Source organism: Topomyia yanbarensis, chromosome 3 (assembly GCF_030247195.1).
Source record: "Topomyia yanbarensis strain Yona2022 chromosome 3, ASM3024719v1, whole genome shotgun sequence".
In the NCBI taxonomy this organism is placed as follows: Eukaryota; Metazoa; Arthropoda; class Insecta; order Diptera; family Culicidae; genus Topomyia; species Topomyia yanbarensis.
This window is the reverse complement of record NC_080672.1, coordinates 342860833-342877810: the sequence shown is the minus strand read 5'-3', so window position 1 is coordinate 342877810 and position 16978 is coordinate 342860833. Positions and strand designations below refer to the sequence as shown.

The window sequence follows — 16978 nt, the reverse complement described above, 5'->3', positions numbered from 1 at the left end:
CAGTATCTGCTCTCTCTATTCAACGCATTGGCTCAAATGGTAGGACGAATAAGGGTGCGTTGTACTCGACTTTTCGCTTCGCTCAAACGGGAGTATTTTACATTTTCCAGGCGAGATTTTTTATTGTACTGCTTCTTAGGAACGAAGCAAAGATATTGATACCGATTTAAGAGCATTCCAATCACTGAAAGCCGAGTTATCCGCGAAAGAGTGTGATATCCCGACTAATGAGATGAATAAGGGCTCGTCTACCCTAGTGGATATTGTTAGGTGTGATCCTCCTCATCAGACGTCCTCACTCCTAGTTTTCCTAACCTTCGCTGCCGCTCTTTCGGACCTAAACTAGGGATAGCCCCTATGTTTGAGTATACCGGGCAAACGAGTGGATCACAGGTTTGCTTGCGACTCCGATGACAAGTAACAAGGCCACCTCGCCCGGCAGATCCTCGGCGGCTTTGCGCCGCTTCGGATCTTTGGACTCGGCTATGCGGCATAGCCGCATTAAGCTTCGCCAAAAGCCTTACATTCGGGAGCACAATAACCATACGAGAAAGGTTGGTAGGTACAACTTGTTAATGAATTATTAAAATTTTCGGTTCACCGCCTCTTTTTTATGAATCTACAACACTAAACTAGCATATTCACGAAGGAAAAACATGTTTTCCACTTACAGAGGGAAAAGTACCTAAAGTAAACAATTCAACATGGTTCGTCTGCTAGAGCCCATCAAAATACTATCAGTTTCATATGAGGCTGACAAAATCTGGTCAAAGAACTGAAAAAATCGGAGGCTGATAAAATCAGGTCTTTACTGTATTACCGACTGGCAAAAAAGTGAAATATTTAGAAGTAAAAACTAATGGCATATTCGTTTTTGACAGTGCACTACACCGGTGTAGTCGGTGCCACACTCATTCAAACTTGGGTGTAATCAGTCTATCTCTTTCTTTGCACTACACCGGTGTAGCACCAAGAAAAAACGAAAACGCCATATGAGTTGACCGAGAAAATTGTATTATTTAAGCATTGTCACTTTTTAAACAATGCCTTAGTTGAATCGTACTCAGCAACGTTTATTAATTTATTACTACCATTACTACCAACCGTAGAAGCACATAATCTATAATAGTAGTCCAAAAAACAGTCTCAATTAAATACAAACTCATACTTGGTGGCCAAAAAATTGAACAAATTAATCACCCTGTTCAGAGAAAATACAATTTTGCATGCCACCTCCATATATCATTACCACAGGACCTACCAAAGATTCTAAAGCAAGCGTGTACTTTAACTGCAGAAAGAAGAAAAGTTCAATTTTCTTCGCTGCTGCGAATCCGTCCTTCAGCAAGCAACACTCAATAGTTACGACAGCCCGTGACTAATTTTTTTCTCGTACGTGTTTATCCGTGACACACAGAGCAACGACACAACAGGAACAACTAGTACGATCTCACTCTTGAACGGGCTGAACATTGGCAAAGACAAAAGAACGAGTTGGTTGTTCGACTGAGGGCAGTGCGAGGGTTCACGGACTGGTGGAAAAGCTGCCACTTGGTCGGCATATGCTTATGTGGGCGAATATCTTAATAAAAAAAAACACAAGTTTCTGGACAGACGAAAACCACTTACCTGAAAAACCGAACACCAGCCATTGCGGGATTCGATTTCGTTGTATTCGACCTCGATGCTGTTCGTTCCGTTGTTACTGTTACTACTGTTTGTGGTACTACTGCTGGTGGTATTGTTGGAACTCATTCTGACTCGCTTTCCTGGAAGTTTAAGAAACTACTAAATGTGTCTGCTCCTAGGCCTAATCCCCTTGGCCCAGCAGAGGAAAGGTTAAATGCACTTTCCCAGCTTCTTGGGTTGACAAAAACTTTTGTACATGGACGGGAGTTTATTCAAATGCCATAAACACTGCACTTTTTCCAGCTTACTACGAATATTATTCTTCCGATGATACTCCTGATGCTTCACTTCTTCGTTCACTCCCTTTTATTTTCCACCGAAAATCTTTCGCACCTTTTTTCTTCTTGTTTCTCTTCTACGCCTGCTAGTCTATTTCTCCAGGAAAAAATGCACACTTTTCACAAAAACCACCGATTTCACATCATTTCACGGTGACCTGGAAACGGATTTGCGAACAGCATACCTTTACAACCTAGACCGTTGTTTGTTCAGCGCTTGTTTCTGATTCCATTTGCCGATTCTTCCGACAATGATGATGGCTGATTCGAAACGAAAAAAAGTCTGCTTCTGATCCGATACTACGCGACTGCTCGACGACGACGGTGATGGGTTTTTGATTATGAACGGGGTCGCACACGCACACTGGCACACTTGCCTGTTTATGTTGAAGTGAAAAAACAAAAAGGGAAAATGTCAAAAACGACAGATGAGAAATGACCCTGTCGGAAAAAGAGTATAAACAATGTTCGTGAGAGGTGACCTCCTGCGTATTTTTTCTAGAACCAAGTACATATTACACTGAGAAATCGCAAGAAAATTTCACATATATTTTTTAATAAAAAATACGTACTATTAATTAATTCAATTATTTTACAGCTTAGAGTTAGAGGGTTTATTCAAAGCAAAGTGTTACATAGTGTCATTTTTCCAATTCGATCGATTTACCTGAGGGCGTAACATACTTCATAAAGACCTTCTACTAAATTTTATATATTTTAATATACACACACAAAAAATATTGGTAAATGTGTTTCCCCTAATAAACATCTCATGATTTAAGAGCCTAACGACCTGTTCAGGGTATCATCTAAACATTATGTGGAATCGTTACACTATATGAGCTAAAGTTTGTGTTTACTTTTTATTTTATTAGAGCCGCTCTTAGCAAAAAACCAACCAAGGATGAAAACAGAACCAATTGAAATGATCGAACACGTCATCCAAAATTGGACCACACGAATAGACCGCCTCACGCACTGCTATGGTCAACAAATAAAAGAAAACAATGGCCAAGAATATTCTTTCGCGGGATAACAAAGATTTCGCGAATAATTTATTTTTTTAATTTTTTGCAGGTTTGAAAAAAACTCATGGCCCTATAATTGAAGGTAATTTAGTAATTAAGAGAGCACCAAACTATGTATTTTCTCCGACGATTATATCACAAAAATCCAAAAGTCATAGCTCTGGTTTGCTGATGAGAATACGCAGCAAACCAGCGCTTCTGTGCTTGTCTTCCGAGACATTGCTCGGAACATGCCAATTGCTTAGTTCGTGCAAGACGTATGACTTTTTGGATTTAGTATTGAGCGTACAACGTCGTTGGTCTAACTAATGCTAATTTTGGTGCTAGTTTAGATTTATCATCTAATTGGCACCAAGATGATGCTAGTTACTGATGAGGAGAATCCGAAAGGCTAAAAAGTAATTTTAAGTTAGGGATTGTGCCCTCCCGCGCGAATAAAAAACAATGTTTTGTATAGCTTTAAAACAAGTTATTCTGATATTACAGTAGGATAAATGTTTTCTGCTTTGTACACACAGGAAAAAAATATTGGTAAAAGTAAGAGTGTTCCGCTCTTAGCAATAAACAACCAACGCCAACTATTAGGTTGAAAATAAAACTTTTAAATTAATCAAGAATAATAATCAAAGTAAAAGTTTTCCTTTTAAGCAAATGAAGAATAGCACTCAAAACAAAAGTTTTATTTTTAAACTAAGAGTATGCGTTGGTTCTTTTTTGCTAATAGTGAAAAACTCTTATTTTTACCAACATTTTTTTCTGTATATATAAACAATAAAATTCGCATTCTATTCAAGATAGTTCTCTGAAGCTTACAATAAAAAGTTTCATTGAAAAGAACTGGCTTGAGGAAATTTCTCAAATATCGTTTAATATGTTATTTTTCGCATTTGTGTAGCCTTCAACATTATTAACAACTTTGCCGAAGACGAAAAATCAACGATTTTCATCAACTCCCCCTAATAAAATTTCTGGCTATGCCACTGATGCCTGCTAAAAATAACCATCATAAGCTGTGGATATTCTTCTTCGACTAATTTGAAGTCACACCTAAGGGTGTATTCATTATTTGATTTTTATGTGACATGCTGCATTTTATGCATTATTTTTTTTTAGCGAAAGGATAAATGGTTAGAAGACAAAATAAGAGAAATGTTTATTCATAAAAAGGTGGCAAGAAGAATATCTCCCAAAATGAATGATGTAACATAAACTGATGTAGACAATGCAATAGACGATCTGATAATAAATGAAGGCCTATCGTTTTCTTTAGTCGATTCGCCGTATTTCAAACGAGTTAATGAGATGGGTTTGCACGAAGGCCTTAGGGCTAGATACAGGCCATCACTCGCAAACGAATTGACCGTCGATATGCAGAAATGATTGAACAAATTAAGACAATAAATGACATCAGTTGGAAACGTTTCGATAACTGCAGATTACTGGTTGAAATATAGAAGGAGTTATTTGAGTATGACAACCCGTTGGTTGAACGAGGAAATGTTTCAAAGGAATTCGATTACCCTCGCTGTGCGGCGTTTGAAGCGACGGCACACAGCTGATGCTCTAGCAGTAGCAATTCACAAAGCGCACTGCGACTTTGACATCGTGGATAAGGTACGTTACTGCACAACCGATAGTGCTGCTAATCTTCGGAAAACATTTAGAAAATACTCGCAGATAATAACTGGAATGGTTATTCTAAGTAACATTAGGAAAATACAAATGTAACCGCATACTTTGTGAGCCCTTATGAGACTGGACCAGGATTGAATAGTAAGAATCTGTAAATGTGGTTAAATACGTCAGTTTTGAAGAGGCAGGGTCAAATATATAAGTAAATAAATAGGAAATTCGCCCTTCTAAGACCACAGGAAATTTAAGTCGTAAAATAAGAGAATAGGGAAAAACGTTTGGACTAAAAGGTATAAATTTTCCCGCAGCGATATATGAATCGCGTGGGCAACATGTAGCTTTAAGATAACGTTTGTATATATTTTTTGAATAAATTAAGTTTCAAGTTCCAAAGATTAAACAGTGTTCCTAACCAATAAAAGAAAACTCCCCTAAGTGAAAAACAGGAAACAACAAGGGCAGCAGCAACTGGTAAAAAACAAGATCGTCAAAGGAGCCACGGACTGGCTCAGGTAAATCTCCTTCTCTGCCGTCGTTTCATGGTGGCTCCAGAGAGGAACACTGGAGAGTGATAGTTGGAATCTATCGCTGGACCCTGGAACTTCCGGCCAGTCGAAATCTGGTCGTATTGTAAGCCGTTAAGAAAGCAACGAACCACTGGAGCACTTGGAAAAGGAGACACAGCAGACACCTTAGACAAGAGGAATTTGCTAAGCCTTTTGACAGCACGCACATATATTTACACTGATAGACGTGGGTGCGTGGAATCTATATCCAATGCAGTTTGACATTTGTAATAGTGTTGTGATGCAAAACGTAGGATAACTATCAGAGAAGTCCTCTTAGTGATCAATGTTACTTTATTTTATAGACGAAAATTCAGAGGATGATTCTGATAGTGGTTATGATACATACTCATCGACATCATTGCTATCTAAAATGCATGTAGTGTAGAGCAAAAATTAAAGACATGGTTGACCTAGTGGTGGACTAAGCAAAGCAAATCAAATTTAGGATGCCATTAAGGTAACCAGTGAACACCAGATGGAATTCCGAATTCGACGCTAAGTCACAATTAAAAAAAATCTAAATTTGTGTGACTTTCCAATCCCATCTGAATTACTTTAGATATGCCGACTTTATGACAAAGATCCGGAAAAGTTGCGCTCTACAATTTCTAATGCAGAGCTCCCTAAGCTGTTACCATCTGAGATACAATACTTGCGTGAATATACTTGAATTACACAACCTCTTGCATATGCTCGACATTCTTTAGAAGGAAAAATACATGTTTCTAGGATAGCTTCTACAGACTGTATACAGCTTTTTACGGGGACTGGAGTCGCGCAGAAATTACGTTGGAAAACCATTAAAGTATTGTACTCCGATCCTTCAAAGACTGATTGATGCAATTTCGCGTAGTGCATTCTTGCAAGTACTCTGATTCCATTGTTTAAATTGGATTGGGACGGTGTATGAAGTGAGGGGAAAAGAAATTTTTACAGGAAAAAAATCTGCGGGAGATGTAACAAATTGATGAAGTGACTTATCAGTACATGAATACCCACCGACAATCAGATGATGCGTTACCGATAAACTTTACATGCCCTACAGAAAACAGTACTGAGTACAGTTCTGACGAAAATCTAAGCCTAGAAGCAAAACAGGAAGCAATTCTTTTGGCTTCTATACAATCCGTTTCGCTAAGCATGAACTAAACTGCAGAAGATGAATTTATCAGGTGCCACAACCAATGACACAATTTGTAAGAAGGCTACCAGATCTGACTTTTTAAATTTACTTCAGAAGTTAAAACAAGATGGGTCGAATGCAGCTGTTTTGCGCAAATTTTGTAGCCACGATGGGTTCACCTGTAATCCTACAAGGAATGTTCAAAATGGAATACGAGAATGCTAATTTAGAGAATTTAAGGCAAATCGGTAGAAGAATGTCATTTCAGATCAAAGCAACAGAAATTGCAAGTGTTGAGAAACTGACGCAGGGCCAAAGCTCTAACCCATTTTTGAATCATATTCGCATAGGAAGAGTGACTGCATCTGTCATGAAAGAAGTCGTTAGTGCATCAGTTGAAACTCCTCCTTCGAAGCATTCACTACTTAAAGAAATTTGTCATCCATATCTGTTTACTGTCAAAACACCAGCAATTTTATACGGTAGAAAACATGAAGCTCGGGCAAAGGCATATGTGAAATATTTGTATAATAACCATATTAATGTGTCATTCTTTGAATATGGCATTTTTCTATACAGCGATAAACCATTCATAGCAGCATCACCAGATATGATAATAGAATGCGATTGCTGTGGAAAAATTGATGTATGTTGCCGCGCAAACGAGATTTTTATTCATTGCCATCCTTGTATAAGAAATGCATCGATGCATCACGTAGAGAAGGTTGATGTTGATCTTAAAATCCCGAAAATTGAATGAAAAGAACACAGAAAAAGGGATCACTCTGTCTATTTACCAACCTCCCGCACCTAATTTACATAAGCATGTAATATGCAGTCCGACTAGCTAGCTTTGGTTTTTCCTGCTCAGTTTCTCTGCGGTTAGGATAGTAATACAATCTTAGAAAGCGGTACAAATGTAACCGCATACTTTGTGAGCCCTTATGAGACTGGACCAGGATTGAATAGTAAGAATCTGTAAATGTGGTTAAATACGTCAGTTTTGAAGAGGCAGGGTCAAATATATAAGTAAATAAATAGGAAATTCGCCCTTCTAAGACCACAGGAAATTTAAGTCGTAAAATAAGAGAATAGGGAAAAACGTTTGGACTAAAAGGTATAAATTTTCCCGCAGCGATATATGAATCGCGTGGGCAACATGTAGCTTTAAGATAACGTTTGTATATATTTTTTGAATAAATTAAGTTTCAAGTTCCAAAGATTAAACAGTGTTCCTAACCAATAAAAGAAAACTCCCCTAAGTGAAAAACAGGAAACAACAAGGGCAGCAGCAACTGGTAAAAAACAAGATCGTCAAAGGAGCCACGGACTGGCTCAGGTAAATCTCCTTCTCTGCCGTCGTTTCATGGTGGCTCCAGAGAGGAACACTGGAGAGTGATAGTTGGAATCTATCGCTGGACCCTGGAACTTCCGGCCAGTCGAAATCTGGTCGTATTGTAAGCCGTTAAGAAAGCAACGAACCACTGGAGCACTTGGAAAAGGAGACACAGCAGACACCTTAGACAAGAGGAATTTGCTGAGCCTTTTGACAGCACGCACATATATTTACACTGATAGACGTGGGTGCGTGGAATCTATATCCAATGCAGTTTGACATTTGTAATAGTGTTGTGATGCAAAACGTAGGATAACTATCCGTGAAAACGCAAAAATTAAGGAAAAGCTGAGTAGTGTTTGTTCGCGGAAAACTGGAGACAAAAACATAAAACGCTGCAGAATTGGTTTAACAATACAATGTTTACACTACAGAGTTATAACACGTTATAATAATTAGCATCCAGAAAAATGTCACCAAGATAGCATCAAAACCCGTTTCAACTGGTAGTGCGAACGTTGTATAACAATGTAATTTATCAAATAATTTCATTTGTTCGACCACTAATCGATCAAGAAATACTGAACCTTAAAACCTTACCTAAGTTCATTAGTACATTATTGAAAATTTAAATGGAAAATGAAATTTCATATTTCATGGAGAATCTGTATATTTCCGTTGGCGGGCGTGGGCTTCTTCATCACAGTTCTCAATATGGAGCTTTTCTTTTGAATATATTTTCTGGACAGACCAGCCTATTTTTACTAGAAGGATCAGCCAAATAATGCCAATCAGCTAGTGAGATACTTGATTAATTGTAATAATAGATTACCGTTAAATGACCTTTAATAAATTATGTTTTAATAGGGAGGGTGTATAGCAAATTGTAACATATGAAAACAGGAGAGTGAGCAATAACGTATGCTCTTGAAAAAAGCTACATTTTTAATGTCACCGTGGTCGTGTCCTGTACACAACCCTTTAATTTTTTTATTTCGACTTGTTTTTTTCGAACTTCGATAGCACTACCAACGAGCTGTCTGTTGCTTGCTCAAATAAAATTTGCATAAAACACTTTTAAAAACAATCACGAACTTAGCTCACTTTTTCGCCACAACTTTGTATATAACCCCTTAATCGACACTAAGTGGCTGGAATCTGATAGCTGGGTTATGGTCGAACATAATTAAAAGTAAAATGCAACTTTACCATATGAAAGCTTGGAATATGATTGATCTGGAGAATTAGAAACATGTGAATTAGTAGACAAACTTTCCTCATTTGTTTGGCTGCGACGGAAAATCGTTGATGTGATCCACTCCGCGCGTGATTTTTGATACCAGAACCATGTCACCGAATTATGACTCTGTAACTTCGGAGACATAGACTTAGATGAACTAGTCGACATAGAGTCCCTGGATCTTTTATTTGCATCTAAAATATGAATTTTATGACTGAAAGCAATGTTAAATCAAATAAAGTAATAGTTCGAATAGATGAATGTTTGAAGTCAGTTTGTTGTGGAGTAAATCTACTCAATTCGCCTGAATCATGCTTATAGATGAGAAGAGGTTCTTATAGATGAGAAGAGGTTCTTCTTTGCTTCACACGCGGCGAATATGACAGATTCCACGATGTTGGTTTGGAGAGATGTTGTGATGGCACCCAATCCGGATCCTGCGTATCAGTGAGTCGGGTAGGTTTTCCTACATACAGTCGTGATTCACTGGTTGGGCCACACCTCTGTCCAACTAACGAATTTGATTCGTTAGTTGAACCGACTGACAGATGTCAAAAACTCTCCAAAGGAGACGTTAGTAGTGTAATTGCATCTATTCACATCTCTAATAATTGTTAGATTGATTGTCAAAGTGAATTTGACATAAGATTTCGACATTCAGATGCTTTTTAGTTGGACAATGGTCCAACTAGCGGAGGTCCAACTAAAAAACGGTCCAGTTAAAAAGTGTCCAACCACCGAATCACGACTGTATATTGATATTCACCCTTATTCTTGTTTACGAGGAATGCGAGATTCGTTCGAAAGCGGTTCGAACGAATAGTAAGCCCATTAGATTTTGCTGTCGTGAACGAGCATCTAGGGGATGCCAGGTGATATTTTGAAAAATCTGTGCGCGACCCATTTAAAAATCTGTGTCACGGAAAACGTACAAATTTGGTTAAAAATAAGATGTGGTGACCTTTTTTTGGCTTTCGCGCGAGTCAAATATTAAGCGCAAGGTAAAAAATTTAGAAATCTGTGCTAATCTGTGCATTCTAGAAGAAAGCTGGGCAAATCTGTGCGTTAAAACAGCAAACTGTGGAAATCTGTGCAGTTTTTGCAATCTGTGCAGCATATTGAAAATCTTTGAAACACAGATAAATCTGTGCACCTGGCATCCCTGCATCTCGCATACGTCGTAAACGAATCTCGCATACGTCGTAAACAAGAATAAGGGTGATTACACATTTTGGTTTAGTTTGTACTCGTATTTTAGCTTTCTCTTGCCGCTTCGGAAATGATTACAAATTCGTTTATTGGAATGCGTAAAATTATTGCCATATCCCAAAACACTTTTCCATTCTTCAATTCTTTCGATAGCTATAGTTGTTTCAGACATTTTCCAACAGTAGGGAAACGAAATAGTCCGATTCCCGGACTTTTCACAGCGAATTCACATTTCCACACACCACATTTCCAAGGCATTGTAGATTCTGCCAAATATATGCCAAAGATTACAAAAAATCATAAAAGTTCAAATTGTAAACAACAGGACCACCACCTATCCAATTTAATGCGTGACGTCACTGTGCAGTGACCAAACCAGCTTTTTACGTGCCATAATGGCGGTCTGAATTATTCAGTTCGTAATACGTTTAATGGCTCTTTTGACAATAATCGTTTACGTCAACTGCCCAGTGAGATTAAGTCATCCTACGTTCGTCCAATGCGTTGGATGTTTATTCAATGAACGCCCGATATCTTCAACCGGGCGTTGCTGTCAAGCTGGCGTAAACGATTATTGTCAAAAAGGGCATTTTTTTAATAATTAATAAAAAATTTTAGGCCCAAATGCGGTAGCTCGACGAGGCCGATTGTTTGTTTTTTTTACAATAATTAAAATAAACAACTATGTTACAACAACTTGCTGCTACGTGTTGAGATCCTTTTTCTAGGGGGCGAAATATTGCCAGTGTTGTCCACTGCAAGTTGAGGTTCGTTTCGTTTGTCTTCTTTCGTGTTATCGTTTACGTCCATGTCCTCATCCGTACTACTTTCCTGCTGCTCGCGGTCGGATGTTCCAGTTTGTGTTTTACTCTTAAGGGTCGTTATAGCACAGACTAACAGACATAACACTTAAAAACAAAGCTTCGCCCGCTTTAACGGTCATTTTAAATATATTTGTAGTTGGGACTGTGGCCACATTTGAAATTATGGCGCCACTGACATATGAACAAGCATATGGGGGATAGACCACTAGTGAAAAATTGCTCCCACACCTGAGGGGTAACCCACTAGTAAATGAGTGTTTGGGACCGTGAATAAAAGGTGGAGCTAGTGTTCTGGGAAAATGGTCGGATCGATGTTTTTTTATGGAATTCACTCATAGTGTTGTCTGTTAGTCTGTGGTTATAGTATGTTCGTTTTTGGCATTCGTTTCGTTGTTGTTGTTGCTGGTTGTTGGTGCTTGATCCGGAGATGTTGGTTTTGCAGCTGTTAGTGGTTTAGCGTAAGATGGTTGTGTGCTGATTTCAGTTGGATTTGTTGAGTTTTCCTTAACATTTTCTGCGCAAGTTTTTCCGGGGTGCAGCGTCTTCGTGCAGAACTGGCACGTAGGAATTTGCCCTGGGTACGTGACTAGTGATGTTTGATGAATGAGAACATCGTCACTTCCTAACACTGTGACGGTCTAGGGGCAGATCACTCTAAGAATGTATAACAAATTTGCATCAAATTGAAAAAAATGCATTTAATTTCCATTTTTGCATCAGCTTTGCACTGCCTCGCAAAAAAGTTTGTTTAACAAACGTCCTACGCTGATCCACTTTGTTCGACGTTTTGTTAAGTGTAGGGCTAGTTTTTCTGTAGGGTTTTGACGTCTTACACGCAACGCAAACAACATTGCACGCAACGCAAAAACATTGCACGCAACGCAAAATACATTATGAATTTATATTTTGATGGAAATAAATGCATTTAATTTCGCTGATTTTTAAAAATGCATCACAAGTGATCTGCCCCTAGGGGACGGTTATGTATGATGGAATTGGCTTGGTCACGCGCATTCTCACTACACGAACACCGTTAGGGATGCCCTGGAGAAAATTCCTCCATGTATCGTGTGTAACGGAGTCTACTTCTGCGTATTTTTGCAAGCATTTTTTAATCACGCTGTCAGGGGTATGCGTAGCCGAATCATGGACACGAACTTCTACAGCGCCGTTCTCGTTGTATACGGGAATGCTATATTTAACATTGCCGCATTCGGCGGTGTGCTGCATGTTGTTTCGCAAGGCGAATGACTCAGCTTGGTTAATGTTCTTGAACGAAATCAGCACGCAATGTTTGATATGATGCATTTGTAGAGTTTTCACTTCAGCTTATGTAAAATGTTGTTACAGTGAACATCTAAACACTCGGTGTGGAAAAAAACTGCTTTTTTCGTTTTTGATTTTTGCCGATTCTCTCTCCAACCTTAAAGCATCGTCTTTGCTCTAAGAATCTCTTGAGCGCCCTCTTTGAACAAAATAGAAAATTATGCTATCTTCCAGTTCGATTCCTGTCAAGTTGTCAGGTGCATGAATCAGAATAATACTTTGTTTCGGAAATTGGCTACAGTTGTTATTGCTTGTGGCAGTAAAAATTGGATTCTAACCACACTGCGCACTTACTATTCTTCTATTGAATTCTTCTCATAGACTGGTTAGCTCGACTGGTCTGTCCATGAAAATACCATCTCTATCACTTGAAATACATGTGATTTGACAGCTCGCAGTTTTCAGTAGCAGTTTGATCACTCGCACTTCGAAAGTGCGGAGTCCAGGTTGGTGGGAAGTGCGCAATACATTCTTCGTAGAAGCTGGTAAGTGTATAGTGTCCCATGCAAAGCAGAGAATGTTATTTATAGAACTGACTAAATGTCGCACAATCTCACAGGTTCCCTAACATCGTAGTGAAGTTTAAAAATCAAGCAAAAAATGACCTCACAACCAGGAGGAAACTTCCAGTTGGCGCCTCTGCGATCAGTGAGCGATTTTCTTCTGGAATCGGCTCGGTTCCAGTTGCCCAACGTTCAGGATTTCGAGAAATGGGGCAATCGAGTTGTCAAAAACTTGCTGTACTATCAGACTAATTATTTTCTCATGAGTGGCGCCGTGTTTGTGCTGATTGGTTTGCTGCATCCGTACAAGGTCGTTCTTGGGGTCTCGATTATCATGGCGCTTATGTACGTGTTTATCAAATTCTTCGCTTCTGAGGCACAACGTTCTTTGAGTGCAGCGGCCGGCCAACAACAACCGAACAAATGGGCAGTTCTGGGTGGAGTCCTGGGTTGCAGTTATTTGGTGCTCTTCCTTTTTGATGCCGTTCTGATTGTGATGTTTGCTATATTGTTGCCCTTCTCACGTACGTGGCTTGCGAAATAGTGTCATCAACAGGATGATATCATCGATTAGACTGCATTAATCAACCATTTTATTAATTTCAGTAACGTTCATTCATGCTTCGTTGCGTTTGCGAAACATCAAGAACAAGATTACAAATACTATCGAGATTGTTGGAGTAAAACAGAGTCCGATGGGTCAATTTCTCGATGCAATGGGACTCATGCCGGATGCATTCTAACTTGGACTTCCCAAACGAAATAGAAAAAGGCAGCTTAAGGCTTATCACAATCAGCCATTCGCCAACTGGTGTTTTACACATTAAAAATGGACCGGAGTTTGCTTAGCCAAAAGTTTCAAATATTGTCTCTCTTCTGTCGCAACGATTCAACCTGCGTTAAGCGGTTCAATAATATTATTTGATAAATCTCGATAACGTCACGAGAAAACAATACAAAAAGTAATCCTCGTTATTAACTTCTAGTCATAATTCACAAAAAAAGATCACTGTTTGAATATACATCTTGACCTTGTTAAAACCGAAAAAAGGAATGTATGCAGTGTTATAATAAATTATTTTGATATGGTCAACCCATAGAAAAGGTTTTTCAATGTCATAACATTTTTAAACACTTACGCATAATGACTGACATCACCAGTCTGTTACATTGTTGAAGCACCTTCGAAAATTCTACTCGACGTAGAAAAAATTGTCTTTTGGTATATTAATAAATCTTTTAGAAAATCGAGACTATTGACTCTTCAAACTTTCACAAATTTCGAAGACAATTGGACCCAGTTTATCACATAATTATTTCAATATATATTTTAGAGAGTAACACATTTACCTACTCAGCATTTACACTGGAGTCTAGCACATCGGCATTTGTCGCTATCTTCTCCAGTTCCTTACCGACAGGTTTCCCGGGGTGATGAACTTGGCAATGCTTTCTACGGTTAGGGGATGTACTGAAATATAGCTCGCAGTAGAAACACTTGAACGGTTTTTCCCGTGTGTGCCAATGAATATGAGCTTTCAGATGCTGGCTACAGATGTACGCCTTGTTACAAGATTCATAGTGGCATTTATACGGTCGCTCGTTGGTGTGGTTCGCTCGAACATGCTTTTGCAGGGCTCCGTGGGTTTTGTAATTTTTAACACAACCCTCGTACGGACATTTACATGGTCGTTCATTTGTGTGAGTTCTCCGATGAACCGCTAATGCACTGCTAGTGTTACAAGGCTTGTCACAAAATTCGCACTTGTACCAGAAATCTTTGGTGTGCCGGTACCGAATGTGAGCATTAACTTCACTGGATGTTTTGAAAGAGGCCCCGCATTGTTCGCAAGCTATTCGCTCGGAACCGTGCACCTTGCGAGTGTGTCTCTTTAGTGATGTATTCAAACGGAAACTGGAACTACATGTATTACATTTGAACTTGTACTCCTCCTGATCAAGAGCAGTTAAGGATTTCGAATCGTGATCTTCGCCCAGTTTGTGGACAGCAGCTGCGTGTGATTTAAGATAAACTTCAGTGTAAAAAATTTTCTCACAGGACGCGCAATGGTTCGTATCATCCCATTGTCTCACGGCAAATTCCACACAGTTTATTAGACTACCATCGTGATGTTTTTTATTGTGGATCTCAAGCTCACGTCGACCGAGGAAAGCAGTTGAGCACTGACCACATTTGTACAACTGTTTGTCGTGATTCTTTCGGAAGTGATCGGCCAAATGTTTGTAATCCTTAAACGGTTCACTTTTGCCACACAAATGACATGGTGAATTAAGATGTATCTCACGGTGTTTTTTCAGATCAGCTATCCTGTAAAAGAAAAAGAAATATTTTAATGAATACCGTAACTATCAATTTTAGTTAACAATACATCTGGAATCCCTGCTCACAAAATGGACATACATGTTTGGCGTCAATTCGAGCATGAACGAGCAGCAAATGATTCTTCAGATCCTGATCCCGACAGAACGTTTTAAAGCAAACATCACAACTGAGCAACTGTTCACTTGGCTTGTGTACTGCTATGTGCGACGCAGCTAAATAGTATGAACTGAATACCAATCCACAAATCTTACAATACGTGCGATGTTTCTCCTTGATATGCTGAGCGGTCTGTCCGATGATGACAGGTTCACAGCCCTCGACCAGGCAAGGACGTTTTCGTATGCGGTCAACTTTCTTGGATTGCTTGGCTTGTGTCGGCCCCGTATCAACGGTACGTATGGTCTCTTCTCCTGGTTCGAATTTGAGGACCAATTCTTCATTGCATTCATTTGTTGTACTTTCACAAGCCGGAAATTGGCTTTTGATGCACAGCTCACTGTATTCCGGCTTATCCTCACGATCTATATAATCCTGAAACTGTATAGAGTTTGGTTCCACACTTTCCTGTATTTCTTGTTTGATACAAGTTGAATGGAGTGGCTGAATCCCATCTAGCAGTTGATTAATCACATCATCTTTCGAGTTGATAAATCCCATGCGAGACAATGTCTGGCGGGATTTCTCCGACCGTAGCAATTTTCTCAACAAAACGGTTTTGCTGGTGACTTTTACTTCAACAATAGCAAACAATAGTCGCGAATTGGACACCGTTTCCGTTTGGAACTTAAGAATCCCATCGATTCGTTGAGTGCAATCCAAGCAGAGGTATTTAGGAAAATGGTTGTCATAGCCCTAAAAGTAAGTTTTATTATTTGCATGTTCGAAGTTAGCATAAATGCCGGGTACCGGTTGATTGTCAAAAGGATGCCATTCGTGAAGCAAATCGTGATAACTTTTTGCGCTAGATTCTTCGACAGTGCTCACCAAAACAGAATCTTTAGTGCTGATATCGTTCAGACATGCACGGCAAATATTCAATAAATTGCTGGAGTCGAACATATTTCACACATATAGTTTTGTTATGTTGACAATTCTAAATTGAACACTTCAATTACACATTACAACCTAATTACAAGCATCCAAAACCGAACAATGATTATTTTTTACAAAAAGGAAATTTCAATTACAAAATTGGCCTACGCGATCAAACAAAATACGCTGCGTTAAGTACGATTCACACGATATATCAGGCTTCCGCAGCGATGCCAGGTACTTTTTTCAAATGTCTGCGATAATAATTTTAAAAGTCTGGGAAGTACAAAAAATGTCAGGAAAGCTAGTGTAACCAAAAGCCTTTATATTCAAAAATCTGCAAATATCTGCAACCAAACTAAAAAATCTGCAAATATCTGCAACCAAACTAAAAAATCTGCAAATATCTACGTCATCGAAAAAATCTGCAACTTAAATTAAAAGTCTGCCAATTTGCAGACTTGTCTGCAAATCTGGCATCTCTGGGCTTCCGTCACTGCCACTGGTACGGAACGTCAATTAGGCAATCCATTAGACGTTTGTTTGACAATTCAGCGGTGGGTTCTGTCAACAGGTCTACTCCACAGTTTATAAAGAACAGTTGCGCAAAGACTGAAGCAAATCTACCTATTGAACACTCAAAACGTCTACACTGAAATAAAAATGTCTTTTGTATTCATTAGATTTCTCATATGGATCGCACTTCGCTTAGTTGTGTAAAATTTATATGAAACCATATGAATGTTACTAAAAGTTCATATTAAAACTCAGTGATATGCAATAGGTTTGAATCTTGCGCGGTCAATATGAATAAGATTAGAATAGCATATTCAAGTTATATGAAT

General features: G+C 38.9%; 3 protein-coding genes across 4 annotated transcripts in view; 1 reads left to right on the top strand and 2 right to left on the bottom strand.

Moving 5' to 3' along the window:
- The window catches only part of LOC131693743 (tyrosine-protein phosphatase non-receptor type 61F), a 37477-nt gene extending 35250 nt beyond the window's left edge, over positions 1-2227 (bottom strand). Inside the window, exon 1 of one of the 2 annotated variants that reach the window (XM_058981858.1) lies at positions 1630-2227. In XM_058981858.1, the coding sequence (XP_058837841.1) occupies positions 1630-1755 (126 nt within the window). In that variant the 5' untranslated portion in view covers positions 1756-2227. The remainder of the gene's footprint in view (positions 1-1629) is intronic. The other variant, XM_058981859.1, reaches the window with a different exon arrangement.
- Positions 2228-16352, bottom strand: LOC131693742 (zinc finger protein 454-like). The gene is made up of 4 exons (XM_058981857.1): positions 16008-16352; positions 15148-15953; positions 14108-15086; positions 2228-2344 (listed from the first exon to the last, which is right to left on the bottom strand). The coding sequence occupies exons 1-3, from the start codon at positions 16158-16160 to the stop codon at positions 14108-14110; spliced, it is 1938 nt and encodes a 645-aa protein (XP_058837840.1). The 5' UTR covers positions 16161-16352; the 3' UTR covers positions 2228-2344.
- LOC131693744 (PRA1 family protein 3) lies at positions 12428-13861 on the top strand. The gene is made up of 4 exons (XM_058981861.1): positions 12428-12501; positions 12722-12739; positions 12814-13281; positions 13364-13861. Exons 3-4 carry the CDS (start codon positions 12855-12857, stop codon positions 13498-13500), a joined length of 564 nt encoding a protein of 187 aa, XP_058837844.1. The 5' UTR covers positions 12428-12501; positions 12722-12739; positions 12814-12854; the 3' UTR covers positions 13501-13861.
- Positions 16353-16978: the final 626 nt, after the last annotated feature.